Source organism: Laccaria bicolor, genomic scaffold (genome assembly GCF_000143565.1).
Source record: "Laccaria bicolor S238N-H82 LACBIscaffold_14 genomic scaffold, whole genome shotgun sequence".
Classification (NCBI taxonomy): domain Eukaryota; kingdom Fungi; phylum Basidiomycota; class Agaricomycetes; order Agaricales; family Hydnangiaceae; genus Laccaria; species Laccaria bicolor.
This window is the reverse complement of record NW_001889885.1, coordinates 498417-524348: the sequence shown is the minus strand read 5'-3', so window position 1 is coordinate 524348 and position 25932 is coordinate 498417. Positions and strand designations below refer to the sequence as shown.

Below are 25932 nucleotides of genomic sequence, written 5' to 3'. Positions count from 1 at the left end.
TTTTGAGTGTTGGTAGAATTCTCTATAATAGCTTTTGTTAGTAGAAAACTTGTGTAAAAGATAATATACGAACTGTCGCGTGAAGCTGCTGATCTGGGCACGTTCGCGTGTCGATGTTGACTCGGAGCGTTGGTTGTCGTAGTAACGTTTGGAAACAGAGAGCGATTTCGTCGTTGAATGCTTTGACGACGTCGTGGATGGAAGCAAGATCAAAATCAAGCTGTTTTTGTTGTCCAAGTTAACAGTGGCCGTCTGTGCACAACGTCGCAAAATGTTGTCTAGCGATGAGTACAATTACGATGCTTAACGTCGTACACAACTTGTGCCTCCATGGTAGGGTATATGCGCTCGTCGACGGTGAATCTATCTATGTCGCCACATCACATTCGCCTTTGCCTTCTTCCTCTCCCGCTCCAAAAGGGGACGTGGTATATCTGGTGCATCCACTGCTCGAATATCCCAGGCAGGTTCCCTACAAACAACAATCATCAATCCAAACCAGCGCATATACCCATGGTAAACGACTCACAATGCAAACAATCCGTCCCAGGCTCCGTATGTGCATCAGGCCTCTGCAAAGCCTGGTCCCAAACATCCATGAAAATCCACTTTACCCTGCCATTCCTTCCTCGCGAACCTTATCAAAGCTCGCAATCTTCCACTCCCAAAGTGCATTATGCACAGCAAACAAATCCCAATCCCACCTTTTCCTAAACGTCCGCCACTGCTCGTCCGGCATGGTTGAGATGAGCCGTTCGACGAGGTTGCGTTCGCCTATTTGCGCTGCTTCCGAGGAGCGGTAGGGGACGGTGAGGAGGTTGCAGTTTGGGTGGCCTGGGGAGGTTGCGCGGTAGATTACGGAGAGTTGGGTGATTGGGGAGAGGCGGGATATGACGAGGTTCATCTGGGAGGAGGGTAAGTAAGGGGGAAAGAGAGGGAGGGAGGGAACAAACCATTTGTTTGTATGTAGCTACTACGCGAGATTGTTCTTCTTCGTCGGATTTTCCAACTGGAAGCATTGACAGTTCGTGTCTTGACCACTACATAGCCGTCAGTACCTGCAGAAGAAAGAAAGATAAATGCTTACATGCGCACCCGTTTGCCACCATCGAAGCCACAAAGACCCGTCCGATTGCGCTGACCCGACTAACCCAAGTCAGTGGTGCTAGCGAGGCACTTAGGTGTGACGCGTGTTGGCCGGAGTGGTTGGAAACTCGACAGAGTTGGTGGAGCGCCCTCGTACTGAGCATATGCGCATGCACGTATTGCTCATCGTATCTGTCGTGTATGACAGTGGCGTGAAGTCGGTTGCACGAGGGATCGTGCTTTTATGGAAAGTTTGAGGCAAGTTTGAGGTCAGCAATCCCGAACTCGGAAGTACGAGGATGTCGTCACGTCACGGCGGTAAGGGTAAACTGAGATTGAGATTCGAGCAGCCAGAGAAGTGGAGGACGGGAAGTAGTCAAAGTAGACACACATTGCGTAGTGCTGAAAGCGAGTGCCATTGGCTGGGAGAAACGGGACGTGGGATCAATCGATCACCAGGCGGATCCCTAGTGCGGTGGGGCGACCACTTTTCCAAAACTAATATTTGTAAATCATACTCAAATCAATGCTTGGTTCATTCAAGGTTCATTCGACTCGGAACATAATGAAATACAATGTTGTCCATAACAAACTCGATTCACAATCCAAACAGTCGGCACACGAGTTCAGTGGGATTTGATTTGATTCAGACTTAGGCGAAAATGAATTGAGCTGCATTAGCAGCTGGGACGAGAGGAACCCCCTAAAAGTTCGGAAATCAGTATGAATAGTAATCCATAAATAGTGGCACCGCCAATACCTCGCCGGCAACAGGTGCCCCCCAGAACAACGCTGCAGCATTGTTGGTCCGAATAGTGTTTCCGCCACCACTGAAAAGAGCGGCAGTAAAAATATCAGGCATTGGATATTATATGAGATAGTTCGTGACATACGCAACCGGGGTGATGAACCAATTAAATGCCGCTAGATTCGTGACGACATTCGCGCCGGCTACAGCCGCCCCCGGAACCCAGGCAAAGGGTCCGGGGCCGGCGCTCTGTATGGATGTGACCCCCACCAGATCGGGAATTAACCACTAAGGCGGATAAACATCAGATCTATTGGAACTTAAAGGTCCCATACTTGTTGATTCGCTTCGCCGGTTGGGGGACTGAATTGGATAGCGCCTCCAAGTATGGCAGGCGCAGTCGCAAAGAGGCCGGTATCTGGGTTCTCGATGGTGGGCATTGGTACAGGTAATGGTCGATAATGGGATAGAATGGGAGCGCTGGGGAGTTGGAGTAAAGTTGCAGCGTTTTTATACCCAAGCAACGGCTAAGATCATCAGATCTGGGGACGTCGTTCTTGGGACTACTTATCGAGGTGCCGCTGCTCCTTGGCTTCTTCCTCCAATGGGATTTAGCATTTGGATCCTTTCCAGATTCACTTGTATGGCATTTACATATTGAGAGCTTCTGATCGAAGCGTGTCAACGCTGATCCCTTCTGAGTTCTCAGATTGCACGCGTCGGCTTCTTCCTTTGAAACCGGATTTGAGTGAGTTGGTCGGATAGCCCTCGAAAAACCTCCAGATCCACCAACCCGGACAAATTTACAAATTCTGAGGGTAGACCGGGCACAACCCAGACAGAGACCGCCAAATGGCGTCCGGACAAATCTCCCATTTTCGGGATCAGACCGTTTGTGCTGTTGACCCGGGTCCTGGTTTTGAGCAGAACCGCTGAGAAGATAACGTAGTTATGCCCTTAATTAATAACAGGTTTGGGGCAAGTTTGGGGACGGTGGACTCTGGAGTCAAGGTGGAATCTTCAACAGACAACCGGTGCTGTGGCTCCACGATTTGGTGTTGACTCTTGACACAACAATTGCCTCCATAAAACACAACAGATCGAGAGGTGATACATCCTGGAGAAAGGGGTTACGGAATCATGGTCAGGATCTAATCAGAGTCGCACACCTTTGATATTTACATACACGTGAACCAGCGTTTCTTGAACTTTCAAAATTACAATGTCACCCCAAATCTTTGACATGAGGTCGCAAGAAACATCAGGGAGGTCTTTGGGTGTGTTCTTCTCTCCTGTGAATGTGAATGCCCCTGAATCTTTTAGGAAGTCGGCGATTTGGGAGTTCCTCTTTCATTGCCATGCTCGGTTGGCGAGGCACCTTACCTCTGCATGATACTGTACGTGTCCAATGATTGACAGAAGTGAATGCCCCTGTATCTTTTAGGAAGTCGGTGATTTGGGAGTTCCTACATAGATTAATCTTTTATTGCCATGCTTGGTTGGCGAGGCACCGTAGGTGACGAACGATGTGAAGAAACAGGTGTGTAATCTGTCTGAATGTTTGTTAACCATGACCGGGAACTGGGCGCGGTGGTTATGTAGATAAAGCCGAGACCGACTTCCCAGCCCCTGCCAGAGGTGCCTTCTTTTTGCAACGTTTCTCGAGGGTACGACTGGGTCGGCCTTTCAAGTGGCTTGCGTTTCATTTTTCGTCGGAGCGCCGGAAAGAAGAGCACTCATCTGAAATACATTCTCAAGCATTCTCTCTGTCATTCCCCTTGAATTAATATAATTGCAAAACAGCGTAAGAAGGGTAGCGGGACAGAACTTACCATGCCCAAGTAGCCGAAAAGCACGCTATAAACCGAGCTTTGACCAACTACGGAGTGCATCGTAACTATTCACATCAAGTCCTCACGGTCAAAGGCGTTCCCTTTTACGGTTCAATATAATCCGTGCTCGAAAGACCGCCAGCGGAATGTGTGATTACGCTGAAGGCACGTTAAATCGAGCGTAGTTCCTTGATGCGCATTGACACCCTCTGACGTAGCTGTGGAAGCAGGTGTTGGAATTGAAGCGCCTTCAGGTTATGTAAAATGCGGAGGCACGGACTGCTGACTTCATTTTTGAAACGGGACCGCCATAGACTGTAAGGATAAACACACACCGTCAGGGGAGTTAAAGGTGGCGAAGAGACGGAGCTGGGTCTCTCATGAGAGAGGCATCCCAGTCATGTCGCCTTTGTAGTCATCTTTCCTAATGCAGCTTTCCACTGAGCAAAGGCTACATCTTGACCATTATCGAATGTGGGTGATCTGACGTGAGATGAGAAATCAAAGAGCTGCGCGACAGGAACAGCACTCTTCATCAGAAATGAGTTTATTACCCTGCCAATCAAGCTTCAAGTCCGACTTGGGATGAACAGCAATGCTCATACATACGTCCCATTCATTCAGAACAATTTAATTACAGATCTACCAGACCCAAGAAAGACGAAGCGTGGAGTGTCGGAAGGTTGGGCGAGCCTGTTCAATTGGCGGAAAGTCCCAGTTGCGCATGCTGGATGTCGCAGCTACCAGAGGAGAATGGTGCAGCAAGGTTTGCCATGACGAGCATGGCAGTGATGCGGAATGAAGATGACATCAAATCACAAAAACAAGGAAAGTAATCTTGAAAATAAGAGTGTCGTGGTGGATGTTCTCAAACGCACTATGGTTTGATTCAACGCGGGTAGCGTAACCCGAACCACGCTCCTTCATATTGAGTAAGCTGGTGTTTACGTCGGAGAGGTTTGTGCAAGTGCGGCTCGGCTGATGTGTATCTCTCGCGTCGTGACCTTTGCACTCTAGAAATAGATAGGGTCAGTCGGAGACAAGGAGAAGGGGATTAACAGGTTACAGCATACACATCCCGCCTGCCAGACGCGATCAATCCCGGTTGAGATCTGTGAGCGAGTCCGAGAAAAGACAGGCACACTACGCCTCCCGCTTCCCTGGCATAACTGTCATCGTGACTACGATGGCGGCGTACGCCGTGACCACCTTTGGGATTGACGAGATCGGACCAGCGCTTGAAGTGGATGGGAAGAAGGAAAGATCTGTATAGATGTGCTTCAATGAGTATTGGGGGAGTCGTTGAGTGATTTCGCGATCGTTGGAATTCTTCTGTTCAGAAGCTCTATCAGCATACAGCAGGATTGAAAATAGAATAGGTACCTTGCTTTTAATGTGCACGTCCTCACCCCAAAACTGTCGTGCGCTGCTTGCAGTCACTACATACCACCACATTGTAACATCGCCGAGAATTGATCTGGGTGCCTGAGTTTGATTGGTAAAGGGGATACTCAACGCGTAAGTAACTTACTGAACAAGTTCTCACAACCCTTGCGGTTACTGACATCCTTGGGAACGGATTGCATGGTTGGAACATATCTCTAAAGGCTGAAAGAGGTTGTTAATTGTTTACAGCTCAGCAATCAACGAAACCTCAGTGACAACGGGGGACAGACTATTCCAACGGTCCAAGGATAAGAGCAAACCCACCTCATCATGATATCGGTGTAGAAAATCGAGGGTTTGAAAAGGAAAGCTCAACGATTGACTCGTCTTCAGCGCCGAGAGACGTTGGGAGAGCAAACTGAGAGAGATGCAGAAGAATGCGAGCTGATTTGGTCAAGTCATCATTGATTAGACCGGTGAGCGTCTGACATGAAGAAAGTCCTGCGCATGTGCGATACACATTCAAGACGAACTTGTGTACACATGATTCTGTTCTGGTCCCGTGACTTTTCAGCCTTGAAACCCCATTTTCTCTCTCGACAACCATTGCACGCGACGTTGACGCGTGTAAAAGCCCGTTCTCCAGCTCACTATTTCCCGGGACTTCAAGCATGCCACCATTACCCACCAAGAAACCCTCGTCGCAATCTCTTATATCCTCAACGCTCGCAGCCATAGCCAACCACTTTAAACCCCACAAAGCAGAGGCTCTCCAACGTATACGGCTGAACGCCGTCTGTCTCGTAGCTGCTCTTATACTGTCTTACTTGTACCGTCTCTGCCGACGGCCATTCGACGTGTGTTACGCTCGAGCCACACGTTTGAGAGGTGGTCTTCGGAGTGGGTGTATCAGTGGGCGTCTTTGCTAGGTGAGTGCTGTTGTGTGTTTCTCGAGTTTTGCTGATTGGTCGTCTGTGTGTAGAAGTGACGGCGGTTACGATTTTTACGTTCAACATCGCGGAGGCGGGGTATGCGCTGAAGTACCCTCCCCTGCCAATGCCACCCGTCAACTCTCCAGCGCGGCCGAAGTCGAATGCAAAGTCTCCAACGACGACGCCCCAACGCCCTTTCAAAGTCCTCTCCCCGAACGTACGTTTGTTTACTTTCCACATTTTTTTCACCCTCGCAGCGGCTGACTCTTTGCTTCATGCACAGTCAACTCCACAATGTCAGAAACCCTTCTCCTTTGCCCCATCATCCCCCTTCGCCTCCGCCTCTTTCTCAATGTCATCAGTGATGTACCCCGTGTCTCCCATCTCCACGCTTTCGCGGGTGGTGCATTACTCGATGCCTCCCGGGTCAAGCTCGACGAATACACAAGCATCATCAACGTCGACCGTTGGGTACCTTGCTACGCCTAGCCCGGTAGTGTCGGCGTATCGCGGTAAACATGCCACCAGGAACGTTGGTCGTGAATTCATACTGGCGTGTGTTTTACTTCGTTAATCTGACACTTGGATAGGTGCTTTGGATGGCTCGTACCTAGGTTTCATTGCGTCTACGGACTCAGATGAAGAAGAAACATAGGATTCAATTTATAATTCACGTTTGGGAATGCTTTGGAGGCCTAGAATAGGGCTGCGCACCGTGCCCGTCATAGACCGGTCGACGGACGGGTCTGACGGACAATTACCTGTTCCGTTTGGGCTTGCTGAACACCCGTTTTTATCTGTCACATGACGGCCGTAACGGCCGTCAGATGGGTCATCGACACATTCTGTGATTTTACCCACAATTAGCTGTATTATCTATTGACAATGTCTGAAGTGCTTCATTATTAAAATTTTGCATATCTCTATCACACTAAATGTCTCCAGGGGGGTTCAATTGCAGCTCAAATACAACCAGAATGGTGCTGACTCATTGCAATTGAAACCCTGCGAAAGGTCTATTCACACCTCGAGCTCACGATTTGCCGTTTGAAGGTGCAAATCTTTATTATTCGTGCTTAATATCTCTTCTTACATCTACCAGGTACTCAAAAACAAATGAAAAACTGTGAAAAAAAATATATACATTGAAAGGGTGGGCAAATGTCTGTACAACCTGTTTTTTGCCTGCCCATTCCTGTTCTGGCTTTCGAGTTGCAAATTTACGCCCATCGATTGACAGCCATCCCCATCAAATGGACAGTGCACAGCCCTAGCCTAGAATGGTGCTTGACAGCCTCAGCTGACTTGAACAAAGCTCTGCCATGAAGCTCAGCGGCGCAGGCCCTCAATTTGAACATTTTCAGCATATATTTTCATCTATGTAAGACTGCTGATATCTATTCATGATGTGTGCTTCTGTGACTGAGAGCTGTTCCAAGGCATTGTTTTTGCCAAGCCTCTATTTTCTGTGTTTCTTTTTTTACAACCTAGTAAACTGCAGTTCTGCGGTTGATGTTCTTATGGTACTTAGAGTACAACACCTCTGTTGTGTCATTGCCTTCTGTTTGAATCTAACAAGATTCAAATGCCATGGTGCATAAGTGCTCAGGCTTGGACATGTGTCTGGTGTTGGTCACGGCTTGTTCAATGACCATCTTTTTGTTCTGAACGTCCATGTCAGAACCCATCCTACCCTTCATGGTTATACCATTCAATAAAACATTGGAGTCCAGTGTCCCCACTGGCTGGCTATGAGCATTGCTCAAGTCCTTGCCATATCAGGTGGCAGTGGTGAAATTGATTTGACTATGTAAACCCATTGAATATTAACCCATAATTCTCCCGTAACTCTCTTCCCTGCTGTGTTCTTTCAACTCCTGCTCTCACTGAACCGTCTTCTGGCACCTATCTGGGACATCTTCTCACATTGATTTGGCCTCTTCTTGTGGTATTTGACACTCAAGGTGTGCCTACTCTGACCAGACCCAAGTGACTCTCAGGGCCCTTGGGATGGCCCAGACAAAGAAGGCGAAGAATGGGGATGGTGGAAAGCCATTTGGTGGTGGTTCTCAGCTGTCTGGGATGTCAACAAATTCCAGTATGTATTTCGATGTCAATTTTCAATCGTTTGCACTGACTTGTAGCGAATCACAAAGCCCACAGAGCACAAGAGGCCCTTAGGTGTCAGGCCATCTTATCAAAACTTCAATTCAACAAAAAAATAAAGGTCTGCAAGTCCCGCAGGTAAGGCTTGTGCCACACTCAGAGTAAGGCTGATTTCAGACAACAGTACCTAATTTCTGTATCTATGTGCAGTGTCATCTAGGCAATGTTGTAAGTGTTTACTGCTTAATTTTTGTACTTGAGAATAGTCAATTTTATCTACAATCATTATCCCTGCTGTGCTTTTCATTCGAGATAGGGCAACAAAGGTAAGGCCAGTTGAAAACTCTATCTTACCAAGACCCAACTTGATTTTCTCAAGTGTCAGACCTTGAGACTTGTGCACAGTCACTGCCCATGTTAGTTGCAATGGAAGCTGCATGCTTGACATCATTTTCCCCTGATGTTGAAATGTCATCTTCAAGGAGGTAATTGGAATGATGGGTATGCCATCAGGGAAGTCTGGTCAAGGTTCGGTGTGCCACAGCATTGGCCCAGAATAGGTCTTGCATGACACGAGAACAGCAAGTGGTTGCTCTGAACGACTGCAGCCTGGTGCCCATATGACATCTTCCACTTCACCAATAGTAGCATTGACAAGACCACAAGTGGCTACCACCTTTATCATAAAACTAAGGTACTTGTCTGTAGAGCTGTATGTATAAGTCCACAAGTTTTATGAAAGGCCTTTCATAGGTGTGTCCTGTGTCTTTATTTCTCATAAAGGCTATGTTCTTTTCATAAAATGTAGGCAAAGACCACAGGACCATTTCATAACATTTCTTAGGAGCTTTCATAATTATTATCATGTGCTTTCTATGAATATTTCATTGAAGCAGTTCAGACTTTCATTGTACTTTTCATAATTAAAGATGTGCACTTTCAATAAATATTTCATTGACTAGGTTGGTGTATTCATTGCCTCTTTCATATTTAATGGTGTGTGCTTTCATTGAAGATTTCATTAGGAATTTTCACACTTTCATTGCACTTTTCATAATTAAACCTGTGTGATTTCAATAAATATTTCATTGACTAGGTTGGGTGTATTCATTGCCTCTTTCGTATTTAATGGTGTGTGCTTTCATTAAAGATTTCATTAGGAATTTTCAGCACTTTCATTGCACTTTTCATAATTAAACCTGTGTGATTTCAATAAATATTTCATTGACTAGGTTTGGTGTATTCATTGCCTCTTTCATATTTAATGGTGTGTACTTTCCTTAAAGATTTCATTAGGAATTTTCAGTGCTTTCATTGCACTTTTCATAATTAAACCTGTGTTATTTCAATAAATATTTCATTGACTAGGTTTGGTGTATTCATTGCCTCTTTCATATTTAATGGTGTGCGCTTTCATTGAATATTTTATGATCAATTCTGGGTGCTTTCATTGTGCATTTCAATAAATATTTCATTGGCTAGGTTGGATGTATTCATTGCTTCTTTCATAATTAATGATGTGCGCTTTCATTGGGATTTTTCATTGAGTATCTCTCAATATTTCATTCTGATTTTCATACATACCCCCAGGGCTATCATTATGATTTTTTATTATATCCATTATAGCCATAAAATAGCTATTAGAATCAATCCAATGGGCCATTGGGAGGGTGGTCACATGATCAATTTCCAAAAATGAAGAAAACAAAAGTTGTAGCTCTTCACTGTAGCTTCCTGAATCAGTTGGAATTATGTCCTAAAGTGCCTCCATTGTGGAGATATGAGGTAAAAGGTTTTCAAAAGCACCATATTTGTTTTTTTCTACATGAAAAGAACACTAAACAACATGATTTCAACAGATTTAGAAAGCTAAGAGAAGGGGCTACAACTATTGTATCATGGGAAATTTCTCCCAAAAAGGAAGGTACATGCCCTAAAAGGGTAATTGACACTGACAGATGCTGATATACTACACAAGTCAGTTATAGACTACAAAAAAAGACTACAAAAGTCGGACACAGACTACAGAGTTTACTAATAGACTACAAAAGACTACAAAAGTTGGACATAGACCACAAAGGTCAGACAAAGACTACAAAAATTAGTAGTGTCCGCTTTTTGAGAGTACAAAAGTTAGTAGTGTCTGCTTTTTCAGACTACAATGGTTTGTAGTGTCCGCTTTTTTAATTACAAAAGTTAATAGTGTCCACTTTTTGAGACTACAATGGTTTGTAGTGTCCGCCTTTTTCATTACAAAAGTTAATAGTGTCTGCTTTTTGAGACTACAAAAGAGTGTCTGCTTTTCTGACATATAGTTTGTAATGTGGTTGACTATGTATGTATGTATAGGTCATTGGGGATATGGTTGAAGGATTGGGATGAGTTGACATTTTGCCACTTATGACTGCTTCAATGAAATATTCATAGAAAGCACATGATAATAATTATGAAAGCTCCTAAGAAATGTTATGAAATGGTCCTGTGGTCTTTGCCTACATTTTATGAAAAGAACATAGCCTTTATGAGAAATAAAGACACAGGACACACCTATGAAAGGCCTTTCATAAAACTTGTGGACTTATACATACAGCTCTACAGACAAGTACCTTAGTTTTATGATAAAGGTGGTAGCCACTTGTGGTCTTGTCAATGCTACTATTGGTGAAGTGGAAGATGTCATATGGGCACCAGGCTGCAGTCGTTCAGAGCAACCACTTGCTGTTCTCGTGTCATGCAAGACCTATTCTGGGCCAATGCTGTGGCACACCGAACCTTGACCAGACTTCCCTGATGGCATACCCATCATTCCAATTACCTCCTTGAAGATGACATTTCAACATCAGGGGAAAATGATGTCAAGCATGCAGCTTCCATTGCAACTAACATGGGCAGTGACTGTGCACAAGTCTCAAGGTCTGACACTTGAGAAAATCAAGTTGGGTCTTGGTAAGATAGAGTTTTCAACTGGCCTTACCTTTGTTGCCCTATCTCGAATGAAAAGCACAGCAGGGATAATGATTGTAGATAAAATTGACTATTCTCAAGTACAAAAATTAAGCAGTAAACACTTACAACATTGCCTAGATGACACTGCATTGAAAGTGCAATTAAAGTGCCGAAAATTCTCAATGAAATTTTGAATGAAAGCACACACCATTAAATATGAAAGAGGCAATGAATACACCCAACCTAGTCAATGAAATATTTATTGAAAGCGCACAGCTTTAATTATGAAAAGTGCAATGAAAGTGCCGAAAATTCCTAATGAAATTTTCAATGAAAGCGCACACCATTAAATATGAAAGAGGCAATGAATACACCCATCCTAGTCAATGAAATATTTATTGAAAGTGCACAGGTTTAATTATGAAAAGTGCAATGAAAGTGCCGAAAATTCCTAATGAAATTTTCAATGAAAGCACACCATTAAATATGAAAGAGGCAATGAATACACCCATCCTAGTCAATGAAATATTTATTGAAAGTGCACAGGTTTAATCATGAAAAGTGCAATGAAAGCACCTATGAAATATTCAATGAAAGCATACAGCAGTAATTATGAAAGAGTCAATGAATACACCTAACCTAGCCAATGAAATATTTATTGAAAGCAACATTCCTAATGAAATATTCAATGAAAGCACACAGCATTGATTAAGAAAGAGGCAATGGATACACCTAACCCAGTGAATGAAATTTCTATTGAAAGCACAAAGGCTTAATTATGAAAAGCACCCTCTGGCCTTGCCTATATTTTATGAAAAGAACATAGGCTTTATGAGAAAGAAAAGCACAGGACAGACACATCTATGAAAGGCCTTTCATAAAACTTGTGGACATACACACAGCTCTGCAGGCAATTGCCTTAGTTTTATGATAAAAGTGGTAGCCACCAGTCACGAGACCTTGAACTTGCCATATGTTGTGTGTTATCATGACCTTCGCATGCCGTGCCAAAACAAGGTGAGTCTCTAAACCTGTGGCTTGATCTGCACTGACTTTGGCAGCCTCTGAACCACCATCATGTTTAGCAAGGAATTGAGCACATAGTTGATTGAGGGCTTCGAGCTGGTGGAGGTTGAGATCATGCACATCTTCGTGAGTTGTGTACAGGCAGACAGCATCCTTGAAAGAGTCTTTGGTCTGTTGATCGAGATTCCTGCTGCTCCTAGTGTTGAGAAAATGCCACTCATTTAACAAGAGTCCACCAGACGAGGCATGTTGCAGAAGTTCACGGAATCATTGTTGGTCCGGAGAGTCACCTTGTTGTTGGTGAATGATACAAAGGCAGAAGCTATCTGAAAACAGATGGTACACAGTGCCACCTTCTCTACTCATGGTCCCATTGTCTGTGGCGGCTGTCAAGGGAGAGGAGTACAGGGGGGTGTCACCAACAGGAGGAAGTTGGGCAAAGTCACCAAACAATGCCATGCTCACCCCTCCAAAGGTTGATCAGCAGCCTGGGGGAAGATCTGCCATTGATGTGAGTCCGTCTGTGCCAGTAATCAAAGTCCAACCATAGATTTCTCGTCAATTATGATGAAATGAACGCCTTGCCACTGGAGTTGCAGTGTCGCCAGGTGAGAACCTACAAGCCAAGAAAATACAGTAATGGGTATGCCAATATTCAGGGCAGTGACTCCAATGGTGCAAGGACTTGAATAGGATCAGGGAGACCATTATCTTCAGCCATCTGACGAAGCTTTTGACAGACAGCTCTGATCAGATATGTTTTTCCACATCCAGCCATGCCATCAACATTGATCAAGATCTGGGAGGCGTCTTCCCCTGCCATTATCTTGGTGTACACTTTAACGTATTTGTTGTAAATGAGCCGTTGCTCATCCTCCAGCATATTCAGGTCAATATGTGCATCTGTGTCAGTCTATTGATGATGCCTGGCTTCACACTTCCTCTCATCAAGCCAGACCGACATTACTGGAACATCATTCCATTGTGCATATGATGCTTGAAGGTCCCATCCATCATCGATAGGATGTTGTCCAAGATCACTGGTATCATATGCAGATATCTGCACATTTGGATGGTTGCGCACCCACACCTGCCAGTCGGCTTCTTCCATTGCAGAGATATCCAGGTTTACAGCCTCATCCTCTTCTTCTTCTTCATCATTTCCATGACTTTCTTCCTCCCAGCTTCTCAGAGTATCACTGGTGTGGACATGTCCTGAAACTCAACATTCTGCAAATATTTCTGGCCAGGTCTTCTCCTCCCCATTTGTCAGCTTCAAGTTGTTTAGGTCCCAAAATGGGTGGTGGAGAATGACTTACATATGGCAATACTTGTCATACTGTGGGTCCTCTGGATTGGGCGAATAGCAAGGATAGATGCAAACCACCATGTGAGTCCCTTTTTGCCTTTTTCACCATTTGCCCTTGCGCCAAGTGTATTGGTCACAGACCTCTTGTAGGGACAAATTTTCCAATGCCAGAGCATGCCTTGTATACCTAGAAACATGTCAACTTCTCAACAATCATTACAATTCATGATGCCAACCTTTGTATCCATGATGCACCTGTGACTCTCTGTGCATCTTCCTCAATGTCATCGCCATCAGGAACCTGTTTACCAAGTTCACCGTGCCCACCATCGAAACTGATTGAGAGTGTGTGAAATGAAGCTGAAGACTGAATCAAGGGTATGCCTAGGAGGAGATGCGCTGTCTCCTGCGCAGAGTACGTCCTCTCACCAAGCATTTTGTTTAAGAGTTTCTGACATGCTGATTGTGCAGTTCCTCCAGCATCAATTGTACTTGTGCACCCAAGAGCAGCTCTGGAAATGCAGGAGCTTGTGATTTAGCATTGGAAGCATACTTTGCAATGTACCTGAGGGTTGAAGGTGAGTCATTCACCTATGACCATGCATTTGTCACTCACGTTATAGCAGCATCTTTGCTCATGACAGGTTTAACATCAATAGTTGCATGCCATGCAATAATCATTGGGGCATTGTAAGTGTTCATCAGCCTATCGTTGTGATGGGGCTTGAATCTAACACGTCTTTTTCTATCCAGTCTGACACCAGCATTCTCCCAACACTCCATGGGATAGTTGAAGTGGCACATGATGCGTGGCTCGGCTTGACTGGTGGGTACCACTTTCATCATATAAATAAGGTAACTGCCTATAGCTCCCTGTGTATAAGTCCACAGCCTTTATGATAGGAATCATTCCAGTTACCATGACTTTTCATTGGGCAATTTTCATTAGACGCCTGGGTGATATCATTGTGATTTCATTATTTATCTGGCCCATATCTTTGTGACTTTCATTAGATACCTGGGTGATATCATTGCAATTTTCATTATTTATCTAGCCCATGTAATTGTGATTTTGATTAGATACCTGGGTGATATCATTGCAACTTTCATTAGCCACATGGGCGATATCATTGCAATTTTTATCAGCTGCCTGGGTGATATCATTGCAATTTTCATTAGGTGCCTGGGTGATATCATTGCAGTTTTTCAAATGTAGCCCTGGGTATTTCATTGCAATTTTTCAATGGATAGCCTGTGCATTGGAGGTTGTATTGTACCTGAATCCTGAATAAATAAGAGATGTACAGATGGCCTTCCATCATTCACTGGTACAACCTCCAATGTGGTGAATGTTTTGAAGGAGCAATCACCCATCATCCATTCAAGGTTGACTATGTTTAGATCTAGAACAGTAGCTATCAATGTGAAAAGACAGCACAGGCTCAACTGATGTTAAGAACAAGGATAGACAGAACATCACAGCAAAGGTTTGCATGCGATAATGGCACAAAGTCAACTAGTGGACACTACTAACTTTTTTAGTGGATAGCCAGACAATAAACAGATATCTATAACTGTAATCAAGGGTATCAGTAAAATTTTGTAGTCTATGTCTGACTTTTGTAGTCTTTTTTTAGTCTATCAGTAAACTTTGTAAACTTTGTAGACTATGTTCAACTTTTGTAGTCTATGTCTGACTTTTGTAGCCTTTGTAGTCCATGTCTGAACTTTGTAGTCTTTGTCTGACTTTTGTAGTCTTTTTAGTCTATCAGTAAACTTTGTAGACTATGTTTGACCTTTGTAGCCTATGTCCGACTTTTTTTGGTTTTTTTAGTAGTTTTTTGTAGTCTATTGGTAAACTTTGTAGTCCTTATGTGACTTTTGTAGTCAATCTGTAATCTTTGTAGTCTCTCAGTGTTGGTTTCCCTTTTAGGGTATGAACCTTCCTTTTTGGGTCAAATTTCCCATGATACAATAGTTATGGCCCCTTCTCTTAGCTTTCTAAATGTGTTGAAGTTATATTGTTTGATGTCTTTTTCATGGAGAAAAATGCAAAAAACAAAAAAAAAGCCGGTGGTGTGAAAAGTCTTTAACCTCATATCTTCACAAGGGGAGCTCTCTGTGATGTAATTCTAACAGATTCTGAAAGATACATTGCACAGCTACAACTTTCCTTTTTTGACCATTTCAATTGGTCATGTGACCACCCTCCCAAGAAGCCCATTACATGGACCCTGACATGTATCATCATTCTTTTCTTCATTTCTCCTACTTTTTTGGTCATATCCAATTTTGGATAGATACAGTGGACCCTGAAAGCAGTACCTGACATCCTATACACCATTCCTATTTTTTTTCTATTTTTTTCTCGTTTTGTAGCTATTTTTAGAAATATCCATTGAAAGCGCCAAGCGTTGATGTGCTGGGTATCCATTGAAAAATCATAACGAAATACCCAGGGCTACATTTGAGAAATCACAATGAAATGTGCAGGCTATCCATTGAAAAATTGCAATGAGATACCCAGAGCTACATTTGAAAAATTGCAATGATATCGCCCATGTGGCTAATGAAAGTTGCAATGATATCACCCAGGTATCTAATCAAAATCACAATGATATGGGCTAGATAAATAATGAAAATTGCAATGATATCACCCATTTGGCTAATGAAAGTCACAATAAAATCACCCAGGTATCTAATGAAAATCACAATGATATGGGCCATATAAATAATGAAAATCACAATGATATCACCCAGGTACCTAATGAAAAGTCATGGTAACTGGAATGATTATCACCCATGTGGCTAATGAAAGTTGCAATGATATCACCCAGGTATCTAATGAAAGTCACAATGATATGGGCCAGATAAATAATGAAAATCGGTACTGTTCTTTATTATAGAGGATGAAGACATTGAGCATCAATTGGTTATCAGACAGTCATGACATCTGAGTTTGTGTGCACAGTGGAGGGAACATGTGTCTCTGATTCCTGGCACATATCCAATGTTGAAAGGATGGGCAGCTGATGTCAAAGATTTGGAGACTGCATTGAAGGATTTGTCACAAGAAAATGTTGATGAAGAGGGAAGTGATGATGAACAGTTGAATTGCACATATAATGTTGAAGAAGCAGACAACAACAATGTTATTGAAGAGACAGAACTCATGGCAGTGTCAGATGCATTCAGGGTAGCAGATAATGGGCTGGCCTTTGGGAGATGGGAGAGTGAGGATTTGTGGGAGGATCTGGAAGATGATGAAGATGATGACTTGGAGGTTGGAACATCTCGTAAGAGGTCAAGGCAGAAGTATTATAGGTTGGTTTGGTGGGAAAAAGTTGGAATGAAAAGCTGCCTGGTAGGAAATGATAAGTACAGTTAGTAGTTAGTTAATAGAATTGTAGAATGGTACAATTATGAATGGATATACTAGTTGACAGGAAGGTTTAAGTTAGAGATTGCAATGGTATAACATTGTAATACCATGATATAGTATCAATACCATGGTATAATATTTTGAAAATGAAGACTCTCAGGACACAAGACTTGATCCCATTTCCAATTAACAAGACTTTGGGATTGGATAGATTCACTCAGCTTTAATAAAATTGGACCAAATATTAGGGGTGTTCACGGTTCTCATTTTTGATCTCATTTTTGATTTCATTTTTCAGAAAAACAAGATGAAAAACAGAGCCAGAAATGACACCAAAAAAGACCCAAAAACATGATTTTTTGAAAAACAGGTTGTGTGTCCGTTTTTGATGTTTTTCCATTTTTCATTCCATTTTTCATCCATTTTTTGTCCTCGGTTTTCAAGTTGCCAAAGGGTGTTTCGGCGTTAGTGTTCGCAAGTTCAGTTCAGTCCGTTTTTTTGCCCCCAAAATGCGCAACCGTGGACCGCAACCGGTCTAGGGCCGACCCAGATATTGAGGGAACCGAACCGAACCACCTAGGACTGGTCTTTTGCAGTCTATGGAGCCAGTTCAGACCGACCCAGACCGGTTTTTTTGCATATAATTTATTATACCAATATAAACCATTTTTATCTCGACTATTATTACTCTGAAAAATAAAAGGGTTAAATAAAATAGTAAAGCATGTAAATACCCGTCATTCTACCAATTTTTAAGAGATTTAATGAAGATTTGACATAGCTATAACTGAAACCGAATTACATCTCCTAGAGACTTGGGTAAAATATGGATTTGGTTATATCTTTCTCAATTCTTAACCGTTTTTGATGAAACAAAAACCCAATAAAAGGTAATAAATGTGGTTACAAGGGTATGTAACGCACGTGACCATTTAACCGGTTGCAACCGATCAAAACCGGTCTTTGAACGGTTTTAATATATTTTCGAAATGAGGCAACCGGCAACTGGACTAACCCCAAATTGGGGCAACTGCAACCGAAAAAAAGACCGGACCATGGTCCAGTTCATTTTGGTCCACCGGTTTTTTGTGGTCCTATGGATTGAACCTTTAAACACTATTCGGCGTTGTCTGTTCTTTTCATTCTTTCCTGATATGGCAAACACACCACAAATCACATTACAGAACGAGCAAAAAAATTAAGATAAAGTAGTTTTAATACTATGCCCTACCAGGACCTCGGCACCCCCACACAGTTGGCAGTCACAAAACATCACATTTTTTGGCAGAAGAACGTGACAGATTGTGACTGCCAAAATAACAGAACTTTGTCAATTCATCGTTTTTCTGGATGGAGAAAAGTGGAATTAGGTTGGATTAGGCCCAGGAGGTCCTCTCTGAAAATTTGTGGCAAGAGGTTTGGCAGAAGGGTTCAAACTCAAAAATGTGCTGACTGAGAGGAGGTCCTGAGGTCCTGGTAGGGCATAGTAGTAGTGAAGACTCATGGAAGAATTGAGGTGGACAGATACTGTTGAATGAGTGGTAAGATAAGGCGGGGTCTGCAACAAGATGTGGAGTTCAATGCTGCTGGGCTGCTGGAAAATGTGCTGTTTGTTCATTTTTGATCTCATTTTTGAAAATTTCAAGGGGGGTGGGTTCACAGTTCACATTTTTCAGTTTGTTTTTCAGTTTGTTTTTGATGTTCTATTTCTAGAAAAATGAATGAAGAGTGAATCAAAAATGGATAAAAAATGATAACCATAAGCACCCCTATTATGACAAAAGGACAAACATTCAGGACAACAATACTTCATTCCATGATTGCAGTTTTAAAGAAAATTGAGATTGAATGATAGTGTTGTTGGCAAGACTATATGTGTATGCTATGTAAGTGGGCAGGACTGTCTGATTGGCCCTACTGGGCAAAAAAATATACTTACTCTATTATTGAAAGCATTCATATTAATGGCTTTTCAGGAATGGAAAACCCGAGGTCTTTACCTTCCCCAGGTTATTCTGTATGGAATCCATGGAATCAATGTTGGCTGAGGACCCAGCCAGTTTCTTATTCCATAGACCTCATGGATTCCATATGGAATGACCATGGAATGGTCATGGAATGATTAATTCCATATGGACTCCAACACCATTCCATATGGATTCCATGGAAGACCAATATACCATTAGAATACATATAAACACAGTATTTATAGTGTCCTTACTATATTTAAGTAAAAAAGAATTTTTGCACCTAAGAGAATTGAACCCTCAACATCATCAATTATAGCAACGCTAAAGCCAACTGAGCCATGCAGGCTTTATTATATGTTAAACTAAAGGTAGCTATATACTGCACCAAGGCATGGAGGTCTTATCAGTGCCCCCCTAATTCCTGCAGGAATCCAGTCATTCCAGCGGATTCCGGTGGATTCCAGAGGAATGAAATTTGGCAGGGAGGCCTGCCATTTTTATCATTCCAGTGCCTTACCATTCCGGCGGAATTTGGGCATTCCGGAATTGACACTGGAATGATCTGTGGAATGCACAGGAATGGAATGCAATGGAATCCGGTCCTTTGTTTGTTTGTTTTACTTCTGTTACCAAACAAAGGCAACATTACCAAACAAATTCAATACCATCCATTCCTTTCCACCACCACCAACCATCCTCTTCCCCACCCCCACGACAGCCACGATAAACCGACAATGCCACACCACCCATGACGACGACAACGACCCCACATGACCCCACAACGGCGATGACGACCCAGCAAAGAATGGCAATGACCACCGCCAGTGACGTGGCAGCCAAACGGATGATGACAACAACACCACCACTATCCACGAGCACCCACCACCATCCAGACAGCACCCACCACCATCCACGAGTGCCCACCATGACGACCACGCAAATGCTGCAACGTCACATCACAAAATGATGACAACACGACAATGACAACACGATGAGGACAACACAACAACAACAGTGCGATGATGACCATGCGATGACACAGGATGACAACGACAATGGACAACGAGGCCCAGCACTACCCCCTTCCCCTTTATTAGTCCCCACCACTCTCTCCCCCTCCATCCCATCCCCAGGGCCTGCCCCACACCATTGCCTGTCCCTCCTCCCTTCCTTCCTCCCCCTTTCCTATGCTGATCACATAGATCACACCCCCACACCACTCCCTGTCCCTCCCTTCCTCCCCCCTTCCTCCCTCCCTCCCTCCCTCCCTCCCTTCCTCCCTCCCTCCCTCCCTTCCTCCCTCCCTCCCTCCCTTCCTCCCTCCCTCCCTCCCTTCCTCCCTCCCTCCCTCCCTTCCTCCCTCCCTCCCTCCCTTCCTCCCTCCCTCCCTCCCTTCCTCCCTCCCTCCCTCTCTTCCTGCCCCTTTATTTAACTTAGAAAATAGTAAATTAGATGTAGATTTGAGTTTTAATATATAAATGTTATAAGAAAGTGTTCATACCCTTTAAGTTAGTGTGAAGAAGTGCATATTAGTGTAAATGTATGTAGCAAAAAGGAAAGGTGTTGTATTAGTTGTATTCTGGTCCCATTCCTGTGGATTCCTGCGGATTCCAGTGCCATTCCTCCGGATTCCTGCAGATTCCTGTGGATTCCTGTGGATTCCTGCAGGAATGGGTGGGGCACTGTAAAGTACTGCAAGGCATGTGGCATCATATGTGTGACATGCTGTGGCTTGAAATGTCACCATGTCGTTCCTTCCTTCCACACCACCACCATCTGATGACCATCCACCATCCCTCACCACCACGACAAACCATGACTGCCCACATCAACGACGACGACACACCAACAATGCCGACAACACACAATGACGGACAGGATGGTGCCACAACACAATGCAACCACGACCACCCACCAACGTCAACGACCGCCCACAAAGATGACCACCCACGGATGTGAACGACCACCCATAAAACGAAGACGAACACCTACGAGATGACTGCCCAGCGCCCCAAAAATGACAACATGCCCACGAACGACAACGCCCACCACCCAATCACAACAATGACAAACGGATGATGAGCACCCATGGACCCCCTTTGACAAATGGAGACGACCACCCACGAAAGTTAACGGACATGGGCAACAACAAGCCCAGGTGAGTCCCCCCTCTTCCACCCTACTTCCTCCCCCTCCATCCCCATCCCCCCATTGCTCCCCCTGCTCCCAGTCCTCCCCTCCCCTTGCTCTCCTTCCATTTGCTCCCCTCCCTTTGCTCCCCATCCCTCCAGTGTCCCCCTCACATCAATACTTCCCACCACTTTCTCCCTCCTCACTCTCCACCACACCCACTCACTCCCCCTTCCCTCTCCCTCTCCCTTCAATATGTAATGTAGTAAAATAAATATATATGTAGTCCTAGTCAATATATTTCAATTGTTCTTGAGCAGTTATCAGTATGAATAAGTGCAGCACTGTGATTCCTGACTTGGCAATATTTCAAACAGCCCACTTTCTACATAAGTTAGAACTTACCATGGATTCCACCCTGGAAATTGATGGAATCCATCTAAAAAAGTATGGATTCCATCTGGAAAAGGGATGGATTCCATCAACCATTCCATGGAATCCATCTGGGGGAAGTATGGATTCCATCAACCATTCCATGGATTCCATCTGGGGGAAGTATGGATTCCATCTAGTCCATATGGAATAACCTGGGGAGGGTAAAGTATTTTAGGGTTAGGTTTAGCAAAACCTGGTAAGTGGTGTTTTTTCGCCCTTGGTACAGTCCAAGCATGTATTCTTGCATGACAATGAATCGGAATCAGGATCGCATGGAATGGTGTCAGGTTTTCTGATATGCGTTGAGAGAGTACCTAAAGGATCTGCCGTATTCGTGTGAAACAGTCCTGGATTCCCTACACTCCCATACATCGCATCCCTTCCATTTTCATGGCCAGTTTGGATCGGTTCGAGAGCACATATTCAAGTGATGGAAAGCTGATCACCCACAAGAAAATGTACATGCTCTGCAGCTCCATGGCAAGTGCTATTGAGGGTTTCGTGGGTTTAGAGCATGCATATGGTAGGGGATGGGCGTGATTTGGTACTTACAGTGGGGAGCTCTTAGCAGATCTGTCCCATCCCATTTAATTCCATGCCAGTGAAGCAGAAGCAAAAGAGGGTAGCGAAGCGGCCAAGTCTGGAAGTTTCAGATGACAAAAGTCAGATGAAGCAAGCATATGTCATGCTTGCTCCCACCCATGACATCACACCCACGTTTACTGCTACAATTACAACAACAACACGACACGCAACTCAATCACTACTCGCCACTTTCCTCGGAGTCTCCGCCACTGTCAGAGGATTCACTCTCTTCTTCATCTATAACTTCAGCCACTACCTCATCCATATCCAACACGACATCTTCTTCGCTCAACCTTACAAGAGTAGCTTCTGGAATTCCATCAGTGAGTTCATCAAGAATTCTTTCAATCTCGTTTGGTTCCTCAGAACCTTCCTCAGGCTCTCTTTCAATGCTCTCATCCACCAACATGCCTTTGCCGACATCTCCAACTGGCGTCGCTGCTGGATTTTCAAGGGGTGGACTCGGGTTAGTGGGGGGATTGGGATTTCCAGGCGCTGGTGGCTCGGATGGTGGCTGGGATCGCAACTTTTGCTCAGTGATAGACATCATGCTGTGCCTGTGTTGTAGACACTGGACGGCTTTGTTGTATTTGGTAAGTGGTGTTTTTTTGCCTTCAGTAAGGCTGTGTAACCCCGCTAATATGACATCTTTAACGGCGCCACCTGTATCCTCGCCCAAAACTCTTCCTTTTTGAAGGCAATAAACATCATTTTCATTGAGGCTGTCCATCAACATCGCAATGTCATTTGTCAGGTCAGGAGGTGCATGTCAAGTTCCTTGATCAGCACCAAGAGTATCATTGAAATTTTGGGCAGTGTTCCTCAAGACCTCAATTGTGGGTGCAAGTGTATCCAGCCAATCCCATGATGCATTCGAGCCATGGGCCTTGTATGCTGTCTGGATTCTCCATGTAAGTTCATTCAATAGCTCTATTATGAGACTTACCTTGATCCAGAAATTTAGATGCTCCTGTATGAGGTCTATTTCGACGAAACTATCAGTGTGGCCAGTAGTATTCAGCAACCAGTTTCTCAAGACGATATCGCATATCCCTTTAGGCCAGATTTTCGAGAGATGGTGGATCAAATGGAGCATCTCATATGCATACTTTGTTTGTCCGTTTCGTCAGTAGCTCAAGGCCCATGTCTTCAGAACGAGCACAACCCTTCCCGAATCACCAGCTTTCACAGCATCAGTAAATTCCTGGGAAATTAGGGCATCGCACATTAAGAGAATCACATTTTCGAACACCATATCTCCTTCCCCTGCTCGGCTTCGCAATTCTTGTACCCGTGATGAGTTTGTGAACTGCTTGAAAATCATTGTTGCGTGTGTTGTCAATTTGTCCCAACTGCTAAATTTGACCAGATATTCTTCCAGGCTATTGCATCTTGACACAAGAAGTAAGCAGTGGAGGACACATGCATAGAGCGATATGAAAAGAAGGTCACAGCATTTGCAGAAAGGAGGCAAAGATGTAAGAGTTATCGGTAGTTGGTCTAGACGTGTGTTCTCATACCACAATGAATTGGGATTGCGTGAACCGGTGTCAGGTCTTCCAAAATGCATCAAGAGGGTACCTAGAGCATCTGCGATCTTGGCATGAAAGAGTCCTGGGATCCATGCACCCCAGAACATTGCATTTCATCCACTTTCATGGCCAGCTCAGATCAGCTCGAAAGCACATAGTCGAGCAATGGACAGCTGATCACCAGCAAGAAATTGAATATGCTCTGCAGCTTCTGGAACCTGATCAAGATGAAGCTCTTTATTTATTGCCTCAATAACCTCTGCATTTCCTGTAATTGAAGATTCATCAATATTCCAAGTAGGCAATGGGTGTAATTGTGATTTATGAATCTTGATCTTGTCAGCCGTCTCTGGCTGTGCCTTGTCAAGATCAACCTGGAAGCACTGAAATCCCTGGCCACCATGCTTCACAAGAATGTGGAGAATAGTGAATATTAAATGAGACTTGAAGGCCTTCTGTTCATCTTTTGTGTGAACAATATCTGCAATAGATAATGCCAGGGCATTGAGAAATGAGGATTGAAGGTCCTTGACATTTAAGTCCTCTGTCTTTGCATCAAATAGTGGCACAAGTGTAGCACAAGTACCATTCTCTTGTGTGTCTACCTCTCTGGTAAATTGGATGTTCAGAATAAGAAAGGAATTTCTGCTCACCATGGTGTCCAATAATTTCCTCGTGGTTGCGGAAATTAATATTGATGTTGTTGTAAACAGTTGCGAAAAGACCTGTTGCTGCAATCTCTCAAGTATCCTGTCGCATTGATTCTGACAACTGATAGAGAGTACCAGTTGGAATCTTGGGACCTTCTGAATCCACCCCTTTCTCCTTTCCTTTCACCTTCATCTTCTGCTTTCTCCCTTTGACCATTTGTACACGCCTCACATTTTTTGATATAAGGTTGCCATAGCTCTCAGATAGTCCAAGAGTAGACAACACTGAGATTGCCTGTCGTTGGGCACCAGAAGCATACATGTACATTCCAATCATCCTTTTTTGCCAGGGTGTTGGCATGACTATACTGCCCAAGACAGGCCAGTGCAGCAGAGATGACAACCTGGGAGAGAGTAAACTCAAATAGTCCAATATTATTGAAAAGAATACATCTTTGTTCTGTCCTTTCGCTTTTTGGTGTGCATTTCTGCTTTTCGGGCAGTCGCCGATGACTGGAGAACAGATAAAGTGAAAGGCGCATCCTGCAAAAGCATAGAATGGATAGCTGGGAAGCTGAATGTTGAGGCGAATGTACTGTCAATAGCAGCCACCAGTACTTTACACTCCCACTGCTTGTCCAATGGACTCTGACAGACTTTCATCAGACCCTGCCATTTCTGATGGACCCAGCGGACAGTCTGTCGGAAGACCATCGGAGTCCGTTGGACATGACTGGATTCCACTGCTAGTCCAGGCAAAGTCCAGTGAAAGTCCACTCAAACTACTTAGAAGCAGGAAATGGTTGGACTGGCCAGAATTCTGTGTCCATTGGACTTCTGCTGGACTTCTGTCGGATTTCCAATGGACAGAGGCAGAAACCATCATAATTGCTAAGTTCTCAGTCCACTGGATTTCCGCTGGACTTCTGATGGACTTCTGATGGACTTCTGATGGACTTCTGATGGACTTCTGATGGATTTCTAAGCAAAAAAGGTACAAGAGAATGCTAAGTGTTCAGTCTATACTTCTTATAAATAAATCTGAAAAAAGGCTCAGTATGACTTGCCAGATACATTCAGTGGACATTTAATAAATCGATAGTGGGATTTGAAACTTGTCAAGTAGAGTTATATACATCTTTTGCTTACTCAGCTTCATCATTGTCAGTATCACCACCTTCCTCTTCCTGCATCCCTTTAGCTGCTTTTTTGGCTTGGTGGGCAATAACCTTTCTAGTGTGATAAGAAAGCATTGTGTGAATAAACCAGTTATAGTTTTGGGGTATCATTCTCTTGAGGATTGATTCAAAACCTCCCAGCCATGCATTGAGTTGTTCACAGGCCTATTATTAGTTCATTAGTTTATCAATATTACAAAGATTCAAATTAGGTTTACCTGAGTATTAAATGCTCATTTGTCATAGGTTGATCCATCAGAAGCTATGGCTTTTATAACTAAATTTGGAGCAGACCCATCTGTGGGAGCTGGATTACACCATGTTCGACAAAGAACATCTTCTTTCCAATGTTTCCCATAGTGGAAAGTATCAACTATCAATCGTGTTGTTTCTGACCACTCATCCCAGTGACCTTGTGCAGCCATATGTTTAAGCACTTTACAAGCTTTATCGATGCAGATATAATCTGGACGCAATTCCTTTGTAGGATAAACCTTCTTCATAAAGGCCAGAATGTTTGACTCTGACTCTGATTTGGCAAATTTTGCCCATGCTTCAACAACACCACATGGATAACAAATTGTTTCAACACAATAAAATGTTGCAGGACCAAAAAAGTGCTTTAATTTGGGTTCTGGAGCTGGCTGATCATGTGGCTGAACTTCATGCTCAGATCTAGGATTCCACTCTAGATTTTCT

At 43.8% G+C, this 25932-nt stretch overlaps 9 protein-coding genes across 9 annotated transcripts; 2 read left to right on the top strand and 7 right to left on the bottom strand.

Annotated features, from left to right (window-relative positions):
* Nucleotides 1-610: 610 nt before the first annotated feature.
* On the bottom strand, nt 611-1019 carry LACBIDRAFT_298567 (uncharacterized protein; the record flags this gene model as incomplete). The annotated part of the gene is made up of 2 exons (XM_001881767.1): nt 611-904; nt 954-1019. 2 exons carry the CDS (start codon nt 1017-1019, stop codon nt 611-613), a joined length of 360 nt encoding a protein of 119 aa, XP_001881802.1.
* A 576-nt stretch (nt 1020-1595) lies between these two features.
* On the bottom strand, nt 1596-2307 carry LACBIDRAFT_298566 (uncharacterized protein). Its single transcript, XM_001881766.1, has 4 exons — nt 2170-2307; nt 1980-2122; nt 1847-1916; nt 1596-1789 (listed from the first exon to the last, which is right to left on the bottom strand). The coding sequence occupies exons 1-4, from the start codon at nt 2272-2274 to the stop codon at nt 1739-1741; spliced, it is 369 nt and encodes a 122-aa protein (XP_001881801.1). The 5' UTR covers nt 2275-2307; the 3' UTR covers nt 1596-1738.
* A 2303-nt stretch (nt 2308-4610) lies between these two features.
* LACBIDRAFT_298565 (uncharacterized protein) lies at nt 4611-5233 on the bottom strand (the record flags this gene model as incomplete). Its single annotated transcript, XM_001881765.1, has 4 exons — nt 4611-4679; nt 4733-4998; nt 5055-5151; nt 5198-5233. 4 exons carry the CDS (start codon nt 5231-5233, stop codon nt 4611-4613), a joined length of 468 nt encoding a protein of 155 aa, XP_001881800.1.
* Nucleotides 5234-5723: 490 nt separating this feature from the next.
* On the top strand, nt 5724-6639 carry LACBIDRAFT_327884 (uncharacterized protein; the record flags this gene model as incomplete). Its single annotated transcript, XM_001881904.1, has 6 exons — nt 5724-5909; nt 5941-5981; nt 6035-6201; nt 6268-6455; nt 6482-6539; nt 6575-6639. The coding sequence occupies 6 exons, from the start codon at nt 5724-5726 to the stop codon at nt 6637-6639; spliced, it is 705 nt and encodes a 234-aa protein (XP_001881939.1).
* A 4926-nt stretch (nt 6640-11565) lies between these two features.
* Nucleotides 11566-14175, bottom strand: LACBIDRAFT_327883 (uncharacterized protein; the record flags this gene model as incomplete). Its single annotated transcript, XM_001881764.1, has 9 exons — nt 11566-11612; nt 11933-12249; nt 12528-12583; nt 12805-12936; nt 13147-13261; nt 13382-13412; nt 13513-13558; nt 13828-13936; nt 13988-14175. The coding sequence occupies 9 exons, from the start codon at nt 14173-14175 to the stop codon at nt 11566-11568; spliced, it is 1041 nt and encodes a 346-aa protein (XP_001881799.1).
* Nucleotides 14176-21678: 7503 nt separating this feature from the next.
* Nucleotides 21679-23480, top strand: LACBIDRAFT_327882 (uncharacterized protein; the record flags this gene model as incomplete). Its single annotated transcript, XM_001881903.1, has 8 exons — nt 21679-21811; nt 21891-22339; nt 22442-22466; nt 22690-22784; nt 22838-22951; nt 23007-23203; nt 23255-23277; nt 23428-23480. The coding sequence occupies 8 exons, from the start codon at nt 21679-21681 to the stop codon at nt 23478-23480; spliced, it is 1089 nt and encodes a 362-aa protein (XP_001881938.1).
* Nucleotides 23481-23539: 59 nt separating this feature from the next.
* Nucleotides 23540-24061, bottom strand: LACBIDRAFT_298558 (uncharacterized protein; the record flags this gene model as incomplete). The annotated part of the gene is made up of 2 exons (XM_001881763.1): nt 23540-24010; nt 24059-24061. The coding sequence occupies 2 exons, from the start codon at nt 24059-24061 to the stop codon at nt 23540-23542; spliced, it is 474 nt and encodes a 157-aa protein (XP_001881798.1).
* An 85-nt stretch (nt 24062-24146) lies between these two features.
* LACBIDRAFT_327881 (uncharacterized protein) lies at nt 24147-25308 on the bottom strand (the record flags this gene model as incomplete). The annotated part of the gene is made up of 3 exons (XM_001881762.1): nt 24147-24459; nt 24679-25062; nt 25205-25308. The coding sequence occupies 3 exons, from the start codon at nt 25306-25308 to the stop codon at nt 24147-24149; spliced, it is 801 nt and encodes a 266-aa protein (XP_001881797.1).
* A 158-nt stretch (nt 25309-25466) lies between these two features.
* On the bottom strand, nt 25467-25736 carry LACBIDRAFT_298556 (uncharacterized protein; the record flags this gene model as incomplete). The annotated part of the gene is made up of 1 exon (XM_001881761.1): nt 25467-25736. One exon carries the CDS (start codon nt 25734-25736, stop codon nt 25467-25469), a length of 270 nt encoding a protein of 89 aa, XP_001881796.1.
* Nucleotides 25737-25932: the final 196 nt, after the last annotated feature.